Genomic DNA, 16549 nt, shown 5'->3' on the forward strand with positions numbered 1-16549 from the left:
GGATTTTAAGGCCAAAGTTGAATGCTGACCTGATTTATTGAAAACTGTGGGTTCATGAATCTGACAAGCACATCAGCTTAATGGTTCCCTTTATGCAAAAACCACTGCATATTTGACAAATAAAAACAACAAGACTGAAAAACAACAACAATACTTTGAGACTTTTTTGTCTTTTTTTGCAAAATTAGGCATATGTGTATATTGCATTATACTGGTTTCTTAACAAATGTACATTAGAATAATAATAACGGTAGTAGTAATAAATATACTCTTTATTTGTAGGTGAGGAACCAGCTGATATATATGGATTTTATGATGAGTATTCATATTCCTCAGCACTCCGGCGGCCAAAATCCATCCAGCCCACGTAATCCCGATCTTTTATCCGGTGGTTAATGCTGTTTGCTCTGTTGTTCATGGAGGAGCTGCGATGAACAGAACCTAAGAGAGAAAGAAAGAAAGGAAGAAGTTAATGCAAAATCTCTTAACATCCTAAATATATAACTAGTATTGACATGGTATAGATATGTAAGTAGAAAAAGTGGACTACTATATACGCACACATATCAGCATAAATCATCACTTTTAGACACAACTTCTAACATCTCTTACATAAAACCTTGTTCTAAATGGCAAGAGATCAATGAAGCTGGCACTGTAGCCAGTTTTCTGTCACCCATTAAAAAATGAATCATACTTAAGTAAGCGATTGAAGATGTTAACGGCAAAACAAAACAAAAAAAGATGTCAGTGTGAACTCTGGCTTATATTTAGATGTGTCAAAATGGCATTTAAAAAGTCAGGATTGTCTTGACTTGCTGTGAATTGTAATAATTATTTTTAATAGACATGATTGGAAAAAAAAATGATTTGAGTTTAGTGGCACGCTACTGTGTGTGGCAATGTTTGGGCAACGTTTCAGCTTCATACAGCATGTTAGGTGTCATTCAATCTTGTTGTCAAGGGTGTGATACTGTTTTCAACAGATGGGAGACTTTTAACACACTATACATACTATCTTTCGTTGTTGACTTGTTGTGACATGCTGACATGTGAAACTTGCACCTCCTACTCACAATTATTAAAAGAGAGAGAGAGAGAGCTGACCTTAGTGAGAAACTGAGTATGGTGAGAATCTAGGACTCTCTTTAATGGGATCAGTTAATTCCCATTACACACACTGAATATTTTCATCTCGTACACACACATTGGACATTCCATTGGCTTTTTGAAATACTAGGCTAATGATATTATCTGCCCCCTAACCTAAATTTAACTCTTGAAGAAAACCTTTCGGCTTTTTTAGACATTATTTATCTGTTTATTAAGCTATTTTCCTTTTGGAGATCATAAATGCTCCCCATTTTGTCCTTGTGAGAATATTTGGACACTATCGTGTATAAAAAAAGCCTGATCCACATACACAAACACACATTACAGATGCTCCCTGTTTACAATTTAGTGTTAATAAAATGTCATTTCACACTGAGCTTGCTTGTTCAGAGGTGCAATTCCCTGTTCCTGTGATTAGGAATGATAATAGTTAGATCCCCTTTGAATAGGAGACGCCCTAATGAGTGGTTATGCAATTTAATGGTGCACACCTGACCCAAAAATATCCGCCCCTCGTACACCTCCGGCATAAACAGGCTTCTCTCGGCTGTGTTTGTGTTTGTCAGTGCCCAGCAACGCTAACCTGGAGCTACTGTACAGTGCGTGACAAAGGTTTTCCTTTCATTATGTGGAAACCTGTAGTTTCATGTAATGATTTTACCTGCTTGTTTGTTATTTTACCTTCCTGTTGTTGTTCTCCTAAAAATGAACTTGCTCTAAATGTGTGTAGCAATATATATATATATATATATATTTTTTTTTTTTTTGGAGTATTTCTTTGTTTATGGTAATGAAGAATAAGCCAATTTGAATTTTACATTGTTTTAGCACATATCTATAATAAATAAGATTTTTTTGAAAAGGAAATTCTGAGCTAGTTTTCAAATGAAGGCAAAAGAAACGTTCGTACACGAGGACATACACTGAGAAAATATGAGCACGAAAGTCATGCAGGAAAGGCAGAGGAGAAGAGATGGAAACAAAGAGAAAGAGCAGATCTGTCTGCTTCTCCTTCCAGCTCTTCCTGTTGTCCATTTATGTATGTTCTGCAGTATGAGTTAGTTTCACTGTTACTCATTCTGTGTTTCAGTCTGTGCGGAAAACATTTGCTAAAGCTACATTTTTTGGTTTTCAAGACAATTTAAAACCATTGTCATTCTTTCTGTCATTGTGGATCATTGTTTGTTGTTCAAGTGTCTCTCACCTTTTTTGGACATGAGTTTGGCCAGCAGTTGGCTGAGGTTGGCACGAGTGTCTGGGTTTGTGTCTGCGGGCTGCTGTTTGAGGGTGAGGCTGGTGGAGCGGGCGACCCGGTGGTGCCCACTTAAACTGGCATCCAGCTGCGAGGGGAGAGGGCTGTCATCAGTGTCAGAGGAAGAGGAGCGGGGCCGACCCAAACAGGAGGCAGAAAGCGCAGCCAGGATCAGACACACGCACACCCCGCTGTTCATCCTGCAAATGTGAACTAGAGGAGGAGCAGACAGAGGCAAGCTTGTTAAAAGAAATCCTTTTTCTAAGACTTCCTAGTTTTTGCTGCCATGCAATTTAATGCATTTTCTTTTAAAACTGTTATTATAAATTTGATTATTATTAATATTAAATGTATTAGCATTTTTTTCTTAATGTTATAATTTTTATTATTTCTAATATTAAATGTATGTGCATATTGTTTGTTTTTACTGCCATACAATTATACTTTTTTATTATTATTATTATTATTAATAATACATTTTCATATTTACTTGTATTGTTACTGATACATGGTTTAGTTCATTTAATTTATGATTTACTGATATACCGTTTTTCATTCATTCTACTATAAATATCACATTTTGATTCTTATTTTAATTTGGTTTTAAATACGCAAAATGAAAATTTTAGTTATTAAGTAAAAAAAAAAGATTTATCCTTTAAATTAAATTAATATCAATATTAAATCATCAGTAATCAATAAACAAATTTATTTGTCTAAGAAAATAACAAAGAAAATAGATATTTGATGTAACAGTTATTTGATGTAACAGACCTTCTGTCAACTCGGTCTAAAGGATGAAAGACATTTTAAGTCTATATAGATAAAAAGTATTAAGTAAATCATTTTTGAAAGACAAGAAAGTTATCAAGCACTGTTTACAATTATATTCTGTTACTCTAATGTTTGAAAGTTAAAGAATAGATAGACAGATGGATAGATAGATAGATAGGATCTCTTACCTTATTCTGTTTTGCGAGCTTGGAGGAGAATGAAAGTGGGTATTCTCAGGAAGGAGGGAGAGAGGCACTTATATACCCAGCTGTGACGTGAATACACATGCATTCACTCACACACTTACACAGACATGCACGCACATGGAAAGTGTTTAAGCATATACATATGTACATCCTGCTATTTTTGCATCTGTTCTACAATTTGTTTTTTATATTGAAATCATTAAATTGTTCTATCAGACTATTTTAATTCATTTATTCTGAATCTGGCGATACTTTAATCAAACCTCAATTACACAGATAAAGCCAGCATAACAGGTTTAAAGATCTGCAACAACTTAGGGTCAAGAGTCAAGGAGAACAGTCTGGAAGCTAATTTAACTCATATCTGTATGGAAAAACCAAACATGTCATTTGTATGCAATTTCTGCGTATTAGATATGCTGGCCATTTCAGCTCCTGCTGTGTAAGTGAATGGCTGCCATCATGGCACCAGCCTCACCTGTACTCTCTGTCCAGGTGCCAAAGTAGACACACAAGTGTCGGAATCTAATAGTTATAGAAAATGTTGTGTGTCATTGATAAAAACAGCTGCAGCTATATTTAAACAGACTTTATATAACTCTTTATGTAACTTACAGCTTTACGTATAGAACTTTCTGGAAGTGTTTCAGCACCAGCACTTTTACACTTAGTATGATGTAAACACACTGCTTTTATAAACCCTTGTAAGCAGAACGGAGATTGAGGTGTTGGACAAAAAAATCTAAAATGTCATTATTTAATGTCGTCCTCATGTGGCTCCATATGACTTTCTCTGAAGAATATCCAGGTTTCACTATAATTTATCAAGCTATTAAGATTCAAAATGAGAGATCTAACACCATAAAAGTATCATTTTATGGTGTTATTTTTTTGTAGCTTGGACCTTGATGTGCTCATACACTTTCATTATAGAAAAGCGTGGCCAAAAAACAGGAGAAAAAAAAGTCTCGTCTGCCATCCCTCTTATTCTTGGCTGTCTATCCCATCCTTTTTTGTAGCTCTTCTCATAATTTACATCTTATTTTTTTTTTTTTTTTTTTTTTTTTTTTTTAGCTTTTATGAGGTGACAATTGAAGTACTCATGGGGTACTTTAATTTGTTTTCACAGAGAACAGCTGTGAAGGAATACATCTGTCTGTCCACCTGTCTCTCAGTCTTTCTCCCTCTCTTCGTTTCTCTCTCCCTTTCATGGTTATCGGGGTGTAACATTTGCGTGGTCGGTGTGGGAACACTTGCGTGGGAGGTGCTGTGAAGCATGAGAATCGATTGGCTGGTGTGGGAGGTGTTTGTGTGATTGGAGCCTGTCTTAATGTGAAGGCAACCTGCACTTCAATTTGCTTGACTTCTTTACTTCAGGTGTGAAGGATAGTCACACATGAGATGCACTCGTAACCTGTGTTTGATGAGGAGATTTTTATAGCAAGGTTCATCAAGACATCAAGACTTTTAGTCCAGAGTCATTTCCCACTTCCATCACCTTACATAACAGAGTCAAGTCTCAAGAGATTTTATTATCGATCAGAGGAGTGGCTAAAGTTTGAATCTGGCTTGCAACGTTTTCCATTCCATTCAATGCTTTCTCCTTCAATTCCTGTTCTATTTTTATTCGTCTCAACAAAAATGGCAAAATGGCTCAAATGATTTAATAGACAGGCAATAAGCATTCAGTAAAGTCAGGAATAATTACTCTTATTCACACATAATATGTTAGTATTTTTTTTTTTATTATTTTTAAAAAGAAATGTTTCTTGAGCACCAAGTCAGCATATAAAAATAATTTCTGAAGGATCATTTGACACTGAATACTGGTGGATAATTAGCTTTGCCAGCACAGGAATAAATTAGATGTAAAAAAAATATATACTAAAATAGACTTTAAAAATTTTTTTTTTTTATTGTAATAGAATTTAACAATGAACATTGTTTTTAATGTATATTTGACCAAATTAAATTTTGCCTTAGTAAGCACAACACACCTATTTAAAAAAAAAAATCAACCTTAAGTTAAAGAATAGAAAGATCAGAATGTCTTGCCAGAAAGTTTTGCCATGATCAGTCGTGTCAAACCAAGCGCTTTGCAAATCATAACTTCAATCTCTCTCAAAACAGGTCCATGCAGAAATTTTGCATTAAATGATCCTCATCGTATTTTATTCTGATCTGAGTCTGCCATGACAGGATCAGCTATAAATCGAGGGCTAGGAGGTTAAACGACAGATGTAATTGTGCTCACCTCACAGTCTTCTGGAAAGAAATGAAACCAGCACCATTACTGAAGATCATTCCACAGTAATTGAGGATGACCTATGTAAATCTATGCTTCTTACAAGATGGCTAAACTTTCCACTGCACACATGAATAAGTAATTTAAAGCTGTTTCTCTATTTGCTGCTGTCCCTCTCTCTGTCTCTAATTACATACTGGGGGCATGTCAATTAATGACACTTAATTACCACATTTCAGACCAGAAAAGACCAAGTAAAATGTCCATGTTAGCTGTGAAGGGAGAGGACCAAGCAAAATTGACAGACTTGTGTCTTATGCAAGATCTTATGAAATCAAAGAGCTGTGTAGACAAATATATGCTAGAGTATTCCTGAAAGTTAACAAAATTAAAATCTACATGGTTTCCTTTCAGTGGAAATGGACCAAAGATATTGATGACTAGCATCAATTCATGCAGAATTCATTCAGAATTGTCCAATCAAATTCTCAGTAGAATGGGAAAGTATTAACAAGTAGCACAAGTCTTTGAAAATGTACATTGCATTTATTTCCATGATCTCTGGGAAATGAACCATTGGTTTATTGAAGGATCAAGGTAGGGACCATATACAATGTCCTTTGATTCACAACTAAACAAATGCATGTTTTTATGTGCAACTCTTTGTCACCTTTACAATCCGATTGAGATTTGAATGAGAAAAAATATTTCACCTTTCTGTTTATGGACCTTGAGTGTAGTAAAACTCTCTGGCGGCTGTGTTTCATTTATTTTTAACTTTTAAATGGTCAAAGCACATGCTTGGGATAACAAAATCTGCATTGATAAGGGGAACAAACTAATTTGGTTTAATGGGATGTGCCCCAGCATTACTATGACGCCACTGTAATTATCTTTGTGTAGGGTGCTGTATAAGAAACGGCATCCTATTTTGCAGTGTTTTATTGTGTGATTTACCTTTAGCTTGGCCAATAACACTTGAAGCAGGATGAATTAGGACTGAAGAGCCAGCTGGGTTGTGCTGAAAGAGGCACCTGTCCTCCCCCTGATTGGCATTGCAAAAAACATGTTAACGAGAGGATAGATGGGCAATTATCAAATTGGATTACCCTGCGAGGCTGCTTGCGTAACTCTGCTGTATTTTTGGTAGGCAAAGTATTGATTCTGTTGAGTGGGGAGGATTTCGTTTTACATCGTTAATATTAATAGACACATTAATAGACTGGCCATTTTGAACCATCTTAAAAAAAACATTAAGACAAAAACAGCACTGACACCTTTAATTTCAAAGCTTGTAAAGGCAGTTTAAACTTCACTGGCATTTTACAGACTTTATTTTATAAACTCCCCAGGGTTAAATTAATAATTTGTGCTAGTTTCTTTTAGCTTAGTACCATGACAAAATCTCTGCATTGACAATCACCCTTTGTTTTCCTAGCCAGCTGAGATGTAGCATGAGTTTGCCATAGGGGATTCATAAAGTATCCCTATCTATCAGTCTATGAATATTTAATAATGCTGAGCTCCACCACCCAAACAAAATGCATTACAGGTTTTCCCTTCTCTGCAATGTCTGACTATTTATTTAAAGATTGTTCTCTTTATCTCTCAGCCTGTATATTTTTATATTGCAAGGATGTTGGCTGAATCTAATTAAAACTATTATCCTAGGAGGTGTTAAGATGTGTTAAGTCGTCTTTAAAAGGTGCAGGAAGTCAATGATATTGATTGAAGCCTCTGGCTAATAAAAGGGACTGAGCTACTTACTCTAAGCATAACATACATTTTGTAAATCAAATGGTGCCATAGCACATAGGATCTTGCATATGCGCAACCAAACGGTCTTGCACGGTCTCACATATGCACTTTTCTTGGAGGTTTCTTGCAAATCCTTGACAAACTTTGTATTATAACACAAACTTAAAACAAAGCAAAATACTGTGCCATACAGTAAGGTTTTTAGCTGGCACTGCAGTTTTCACTAACTTATATTTGGGGACATCCCATAGGTGTAATGGTTTTTATACTGTAGAAACTGTATATTCTATGGCCCTACACCAACCCTACACCTAACCCTAACCCTCACAGGAAACTTTGTGCATTTTTACTTTCTCAAAAAAACTCATTCTGTGTGATTTATAAGCGTTTTGAAAAATGGGGACATGGGTTATGTCCTCATAAGTCACCCTCTCCTTGTAATACCTGTGTCATACCCATGTCATTATACAGAGTTGTGTCCTGATATGTCACAAAAACATGCACACACACACACACACACACACAAAAAGCAGCAATTTAATAAAGATAAATATATTACTAAATAAATATGCTTCTTGAGTCAATCAATCATGTGCTTAAACCTGCCAACCACCAGGATTAAATGTCTATACAAGTTCCTGACAGGAGATCCATGTAATAGTATGCGCAATTTCAGGATACTACATCGACTTTAATGCCCCAGCTGTACTTTTCCCATTAACATCAGTGTTGAATCTTAAATCACAATTGCGGTGTCATTATGATGAATTACCCCCCAGCTTGAATAAGTTTGACCTGACAGGCAGTTAAAGGGCTTGCGTAGGATTTGGGCAACAATCAGAGGCTGATGCTTGTTTTTAACAAAATAAATGACAGTCAATTGTGTTCGAGTTTCCAAGGGGCTTTCAATAAATCAGGCTTTTGATATAATAATGAAGGGATGTGCCTGTATACACAAAAGGAACGCTTGAGTGAAAACTCCAGAGGAGGATGCGAAGTGGATCAAATCATGACTCATTCTCGTGCCAATATATGTCCACAAGCAGCTAAAAATGATCTCAAGAGTGAAACACAAGGTTAGTAATCTCATTTACCTCAGCTGTCTATAAACCATACAGGTATACAAAGGCTTTTACCAGTTCTTCATATATTCTGCTTCAATATGCTCTTAGATTTGCACTTTTTATCTGCACTGTCTGAAAGCTTTGTTTTCCTATTGTTAATTGTCATCCATATTTTTAAAAACCTGAATAATCTAAGCTACAGAATAGCTTTGTGATTCAGGGCAGGAAATCCCCTGTAGAGTCAGGCCATTTGAGAAAGTTCAGCTTGTACTTTAAGCACGCTGGATTCAGTCTCACCGGAGATGAATCCTTCTATTTATAAGCATCAGTTAGTGAGACTCTTAATCGATAAATAAGTCTTAGTGCAGTTTGACTATTGAGTGCTTTGATTACCATGAATGAGTCTAAATTCTAAATACTCGAGACTCTTAGGCTACGTTTACATGACAACGATAGTCAAAAATGGAATAGATTTTCCCTTGCATTTTTTAAAAGTTTCACATATATACGACAACGCTTTCAAAATTATTCGCGTTTTCACATATCCACAAAAACGGCATATGCTAGGCCAGTAGTTGGTGCTGTCACCTTGTTAGTAAACAGTACCTGTGGGTTACTGTTTACTCTGCTGTTGGTTGTAATATTGATGAAGTAAATCCACACTTTGCTGAAGAAGCGTTAGCGAACTCTTGAGCAGCAACAACAGTACCATGTACTCCGCCATTGTTGTGTATGTTTGTTTGCACTTGCCTTTAAAATCGACACATACTGTGCATGTCTACTTACCTAACACGTACTATGCATGCGCATGACGTCACCATTTTTCAAAGATTCCCATTTTGGGTGTTTACACAGAAACAATAATGGCAGTGTTTTAAAAAACTTGCACTTTGAAACCCTTTTTCAGAAATATGCGTTTTCAGTCCCCAAAACGCCTGTCAACGAACAGGGAAAAAGCATAAAAAGTTTCCCATTTTTGGCTGAAACTGTTGTCAGGTAAATGGCCCCTTATTAAGAGCAGTTCATAAACTTTTCAATACAGGTTTAACAATGATTTTTACAAATGTAATTATTTCTACAATTTCTGTGGTGATCAACTGATCACTGTTTACCAGCTTCATTAAAAATATATATTTAGCTTTAAAAATATCCTGAAAGACATACATTCTCTATGATGTATTGACCTGATTGAAGGAAACCCCCATCCCTGGTGTGAATGTTATCCCAGTAATCCTTCATTCCAGGGGCTCTCTTAGGGGAGATCGAGTCAGATATACGCAAGGAAGATACAAACGACATATGCTGAATTATGAATGAATCTGGGCTCCATGAGAGATCTGATATTCCTTCAAAGCAGTGGGGTTGGTAGGAAACACAGGAGTCATGGACATTTCAAGCCAAAAGGATTTTGAATTCAACTTTCAAAAAAAGAATAAAATGTTGCATGATTGTTCTGGGTAAAAAAAAGGTGTTTTTCTAAAACCTTGTGGCAGAGAATGATGGTGCTCTTGGTGGGAAATGGAAATAGAGAGCAAGACAGATGAAATGAGGATGTTTTCTGAAGGACTGGGCAGATGGTTCATGGAGCTTCATTGTATTTCAGTCTTCGGTGAATAACTGAATTTGACATCAGAACAAAATGCACGTATGACACGTCTCAGTCAGTTAATATCTAAAAACATTTCAAGAGTTTGTGGGAAATTGCGAGTCCAATTTCCATGCCAACCTGAAATGTCTGAGAGCATTTTAATGTACATTTCTCTCAAGGAATCTAGAAATGTACAAACATGGAGTATTTTGCACTTCAGTGCTCTGAAACAATTTTCTAAAAAATATGTATTAAATAGTGTCATTCCCTAATCAGTTTTTTTTCCCCATTTGTCCAAGGGACCTTTTTTTGGACTAATAGGGAATTGCAGCTATAAGTTCACATTTTCCTCTTCGTGCATAGACTAGACCTCATAAAATAAAACCTCCTGCTTTCCTACCTCTTGTCTCTCTCATTCCATAGTTCATCATTTTCTGTAAAAGGCTTCAATTAGTAATGGCAACCTAGCAAAACAAATGTCAATGTCAAAACCGATTGTAGATTGTTGACATAAGTGATAGTCCCTTATTCAGGATAATTGGCCCCTTGGTGTTTGAATAGTGTGCTTTATCATGGGTAGTGCTTAGTAGATCATGAATGACTGCCATCATTACACACGGCTTTCCTGTGTATAGGGAAGTGTATTAATTGATTGTTTGAGATGATTGAAAACATTGCTCTCCTGTTACTAATGTATGCCATTGATAAATATCATACTATTATATCATACATCATTTTCGTTATTTCATGAGGTCACATCTCTATCTTTTCCTAGAAAGTGCTGAAGGTAAGCCGATTGGTAAGGGTAAACATGTTTGGTTTGCAGGAACACAAGTAATGCATCTCAAAGCAGCTTTTTTTCTTACATTTCTCACAGATGTTTAACGTCTAAACAACAAGCACAGTTTAGAGTTAGTTTAATTCATTTTTTGAGTTTAAATAGACCTACACTGAAAAAAAAAATTATTATGGTGTAGCCATTTCCCAGCATGCACTGAAGCATGAATAATTAATATGGTAGAATTGTTGCTGTTTGCCAGTTTCATTTATACTGTTGTTGCTGATTCTGTCATGTTGTAATAACATGACACTTCTTGTCTTGTGATGTCAGGATGTAGCCCTATTTGTTTTTATATTTAAAAGGATCATATGTAAAAACTAGTGCTGTCAAATGATTAATCCTGATTAATCACATTCAAAATAAAAGTTTTTGTTTACAAAATATGCTTAATATATGTAAATGATCACATTAATGTATAGATAATTAGGCAGTAATAATTCTAATGTCACAGAAAACACAGTTCATTAAGTAAATCAGATTTTGATTCAGTTCAGTGGAGGATTCATGATTCAAATTGGCAATAAAGTAAAAGAGCATGCTTGCTCGTTTGGGATTCATACTGTTTTGGATTCACTAAAAAGAACCAGTTCATGAAGAGTCATTTGTTAAAAAATTTGATTACACAAGTCATGCTGAATGTTTATGATTCACTGAAAATAATCACTGTTAAGCATCCTGTTTTCATGATTTGCACTCCACTAGTAGCGTTGTATTCCTGTTTACTTGTGCAGCCCTTGCGGACAACTCGATTCTTGCTATTATTTCACGAAACACAGTCCATTTATTTTATGACAAGCAAGAAAGTGAATGTGAATTAGTGAATTAGTGGGGTAAAGAAATTAGTGATGACGATCACTGTTGAATAAACTAAAACAGACAATGCAAATTAATACTATGATATTCATCTCTAAATGAGTTTGAGTTTGTTGCAAGCACTTACAGACAGTATGCCATTCCAAATGTGTTAAATATTTTACAGAGACTGTTTGTAAGTTTTAATTGTCAGACTTTGAGAATCTGCCAGTTGCTGTCACACCAAAGCATAAATCTCTCAGCAAAAAACTTATAATTATAAACAGAGTTTAAAGAGCCCTACACCCATGCAGCATCTTCAAAGTCAACATCTGTGTGCATGCACACCTTAACCAAAAAAAAAAAAGCAATCAAGGGAATGTGTAACCAACAAGGATGACTTTGAAGACAATTTTGAGTGTTTCAGACTGCCTTACTGAAATCAATAACATACATGCAGTCTGATATGGAAAATCCAAGCCTGCTCTGGAATGATGGAATCATGTCACATTTTGTTCTGCTGAAAACAAGTTAATAAAAATACAATTTCTTCCTGCTGTTGGAATGAGTCACATTCAAAATCTAATTTTCAAATCCCCCCAGACACATGTCTGTTCGTTACAACTTCCTGTGATACTTCTGAATAAATAAGGCATTGAGCCTTTCTTAGATCAAAAACAAAAGCACAAAAAGACAGAGAAACTTCTGTAGATCATTTTGACAGTTCAGGTAAATACTGCACTGTATAAAGTGCATCAAGATACTGTAACAAATATCAAATCAGCTCAAAGATGGAACGAATGCTATGGAAACTCTAGTAAATGCAAATAACATGAAGAAAAAAAACTTATGGTATTGAATTTGTTTTCAAATTAAAATATTATATAGGTTACTTTTCCAATTTGAAAAACAAATGATGTGAAAACAAATTGTATATCTCACAAATAATTACAATCGAATCAAAACAAAAGGATCTTCCATTAACAGAATTAAACATGAAATTTTGAATGACTGAAATTTTCTTGTAAAACAAACTTTTCTTGTAAAAATAAATAAATGACTGTATAATGTTGAATGCCTCTTACAGCTGGCTTTCAGATTGCTCTGTCTCTAATTACACAAGGTACTTTCCTCGAGCAGCATTCTGACTAGGATCTGCTTGTTTGGATTCTCTAATGGTGCTCTCATTAGGCTGGAAGCTTGTGGTTGAGACAAAAGTCAATTGGAAAGTGTGCTATCCCTTGGAGAACTGTTTATTTAGTGGATGACTGTGTAATCAGATGGACAGAAGGCACATTACAAGTCATGATGTCTTACAGAAGTTGAATTCCTGTATTGCTTTTATATAAAAAAATAAATAAATAAAAAATGTAATGTGATTAGGATTCCTTATTGGATTTTTATCAAACTGTCTTTTAATAATTTTTGTATTGTGTTATGTTGGCATATCATGAGAAGAATCCCATTAGGATCCTTTAGGATTAGTCCTAAATTATTATATCTTTTTTTTTTTTTTCGTTTCTGGATGGCATTCATATGTAGTGCCATTTGATTTGTCATCAAACAAATCGAAAGTTCTGTCAGTCAAACATTTAACCGATATTCAGGTATAGGATGCAGCCAATAAGGTTATTATTGTTTTCCGGTCTTATACGAGTTCAGGTTTTATCAATGTTTTCAGTCTGAATTCCTATGAGGTGTAGATTCAGGTTCAGTCATTTGTGAATGAGGGGTTCAACTTATTGATGTCACAACTGGAGTATAATTGAAAGAGGCTAAAATGAGGTACATATTCTTGGCTGTTGACTAAAATGTAAATGAGCTAAAGCTCTGGCCACAGCGGGGACTTATGATGAAGTGCAAATAAACAAGTCAAACACACTTTACCCATGACACCAATTGGTTTGAGGCTTTGTCAAATGTGAGGGTGTGCGAGTGACTTACATATGCATGTACACTCTACTGTGAATGCTTAAACAAGTGTGTAAATGCATGTGAGGCTGTCAGCCATGTCTGCCCATACTAAAGTGTAAGAGTGTTTGTATGTGTGTGTTTGTCGGCTTATGAATATTTCATCCCTGGCATGTCTTGCAGTAGCAGCAGATGGCTTGTCTCTTGCCTTCTTAATGTGCACCTGTACCCTCACCACACGTATTTAATTAAGCCATGCCTGGAGATCTTTCCATCTCTCAGCATTTTCAGTGGAATGTCCTCTTTTCCATCATCTCCATCTCCTATCTGCCTTTTCTTTATCAACAAATTAGATTAGTGATCATAAAAGCAAATGTAGAAATGGACTAATCAATAAGCAGTGCCAGATTGACTCATATTAAGTTATCAGACTCAGAGTGCATGAGTCTGACTGGCTCGGTGGATGAATTGCTGGAGCTTTTGTCACAGAACAATATTGATTGGGGGTTCAAGATGTTGTTGTCATGCTGGCATTAGGACTCAGACCTATCAGGTAAAGTCAACATGTGACATATTTGTTAGTTTTTAATCACCTGTAATACACGGAGGGTGGATTAACTGAATAATCATTAAGCACACAGGACACAGGAAGAAATGCATGAACACGTCATGCATGAGTACACAGTGACATTTCATAGATGTAAGAGCACCTTGTTGTTCTGTTTGTAAGATTAAAGTTACATGGAAAAATAAAAAACAAATACTTTATTATACAGCAGTGAGCAGCTGTTTGTGGTCATCAGTGTGACATATACGAATGGGGCTAGTTGTCACAATTATTTCTTAGATTATACTTCCAGGAATTTTTTTTTTTAAATTGAAATTGAATTTTGGCTACAAAGTTTGTTCATTAGGTTTTTTTTTTAGGTTCCTAAGCCATGCACTTGAATGTTGAATGTTTATTCATAGTGATGTCAATAAAGCCTATTAATTATTGAATTTTGTTTAGCAAAACATGTTGGCATTTTGCAATAACTGTTAGTTAAGATGTTGTAAAATGTATAGTTTACACAAAATATATCTGACATGAATAAAACACATTGTCAAATTATGTCTGAAAGGTTATGTTTTCTTTTAGTGTTTATTTTAACACTTTTTTTAACTTTCACTAGCACTTACGTGTAAATGACTAACAAAATAAAGATTACGGTTAAAATACGAGTATGATATATGCCTACAACAAGTGCTGAGCGAGTTTGTCTCTGGCCAATTTGAATTAAGCAGTATGATTACATCATGTTATGTATTACATCATTATGTATTCATTCTCTAGGCACTTATATAGAGAGATAAATCATAGAAGGAATGAAGAAATGATGGCTATGGACATATGGATGTCTGAAATATTGAAATATTTCTCTGTTGAACTTGCTATAGTTTGGTCCAATATTTCAAAAGGCAGTATCGCCCACATTCTGTCTTTCAACTTTGCTCAAAGATTTGACTTTATACCCTAAACAAAGAAATCTTAAGATACCGCTGCTACACAAAGAGGAGAGAATGATAGAAAGAGACAGTGATAGATGAAAGTTTGCTATTTGCACTTTTAGCTTGCATCAACTTGACATGTTTAGACCCTCGTTTTCCAGTTCCACTAGTGAAACTTCATCTCAGGGCAGCTATAGAAATGAGCACACAAGAGCATAGACTTCACAGGGTGATGCCTTGAGAAGTTGAAGAGTGAACTTTGAAACATTAATAATGGTTATTTCTGTGGTGAATATTGGAATTTTAGTGCGTAGGAGGCTGACTGACAGTCTTCTCAGTGGATTCCTGATGTCAATGTAGAAAAAGGCTAATTACTACGGTCTTTTGAGACATCAGCTCTCATATTCATATTGTGGACCTCTCAGTCCTCTTTCCCACCATTAAAACATCACTTAACAAGAGCGGACAAGAGGAAATGGAATAGATCTTGGTTAGAGGAATGAACGTATGATCTATATGAGGGTGTGGCTCTGCGTATGGTCCATTAACATGTCTATTAACACTCACTCACCATTGATATTGTTTAACAGAGTGGGAAACCCGGTCATTAAGTCATCGATAGTACCCCAAAATTCCAAATGAGAATGTTAATCAAGCCTATTGCTACAGTGTACCTTATTCTCAAAAAAGTGTTCTCTTACATCAAAGGACTTTGCTATCTGGCCCCAAACAAGTGCAGATTTTTCAACTTTTGAGAAATGAACCCTTTTTTCATCTTCTCATGGTAATTTATTCATCATTCTCGTGTCTGACGTGTCACAGGGAGAGAGTTGGTTTTGCCATGTGTCCCTCAGGCTTTAATTAGGGTCTTCATTCAGAACTTCTGTGGAAGCCTGAGAGAAGCCAGTATTTGCATTTCAGATGTTACAAACGTCACCCCTTCACATACGGCTCCATTGTTGGCTAATTTAAACAGTGGAGCGATTACAGGAAATATGGATGTTGCACCTATAAGGAATTATGTTTATAATTCGATATACTGGTGAATGCTATTATATAAAGTGATTATTCATTTTGTATTAGAAGCCAAAAACGTTCCTCCTGTTGCAGCAAACTGTTGATTGCATCTGTGTCTATTATTGTTGAAGTCGTAGCATATTGTTGCAGTATTTCGAAGGGTTCTGAATGAGTTTGATATAAATCAGCGTTGATTTCTGTGAAGGCACTGGGGATGAGACAGGCGAGAAAACAGCAAATGCTGTCCACATCGTAAATCTGAGAACATATCCTTGTGAGGATTTCACGCCGAGGAGTACGAGAGAGACATATGGTTGTTTAAGCTTATACAATTTTAATGTCGCTCTTTGTAAATATTTGATGTCTTTGTCCCTGCGTTTATCCAAGACATTCTTGCACAGACACTTAGGGGTAAAACTGATGGACAACAGATGTGATTCATAGTAGAAGTGTTTTTTTTTAAGCAGACTGTGCTTATCTGGATGCTGTGGCCCGTGTTT

General features: G+C 35.6%; 1 protein-coding gene across 1 annotated transcript; it reads right to left on the reverse strand.

Annotated features, from left to right (window-relative positions):
* Positions 1-3463, reverse strand: cckb (cholecystokinin b). Its single transcript, XM_059556163.1, has 3 exons — positions 3328-3463; positions 2318-2578; positions 1-441 (listed from the first exon to the last, which is right to left on the reverse strand). The coding sequence occupies exons 2-3, from the start codon at positions 2562-2564 to the stop codon at positions 311-313; spliced, it is 378 nt and encodes a 125-aa protein (XP_059412146.1). The 5' UTR covers positions 2565-2578; positions 3328-3463; the 3' UTR covers positions 1-310.
* Between the last annotated feature and the right edge of the window lie 13086 nt (positions 3464-16549).

Source organism: Carassius carassius, chromosome 8, assembly GCF_963082965.1.
Source record: "Carassius carassius chromosome 8, fCarCar2.1, whole genome shotgun sequence".
NCBI classification, from domain to species: domain Eukaryota; kingdom Metazoa; phylum Chordata; class Actinopteri; order Cypriniformes; family Cyprinidae; genus Carassius; species Carassius carassius.

What these genes read in the sequence shown, in the direction of transcription:
- cckb (XM_059556163.1), bottom strand. Translation starts at nt 2,564, where the DNA reads ATGAACAGCGGGGTGTGCGTGTGTCTGATCCTGGCTGCGCTTTCTGCC. An exon ending in CAAACTCATGTCCAAAAAAG is followed by an intron (nt 442 to 2,317) that starts GTGAGAGACACT and finishes TTTCTCTCTTAG; the next exon opens with GTTCTGTTCATCGCAGCTCC.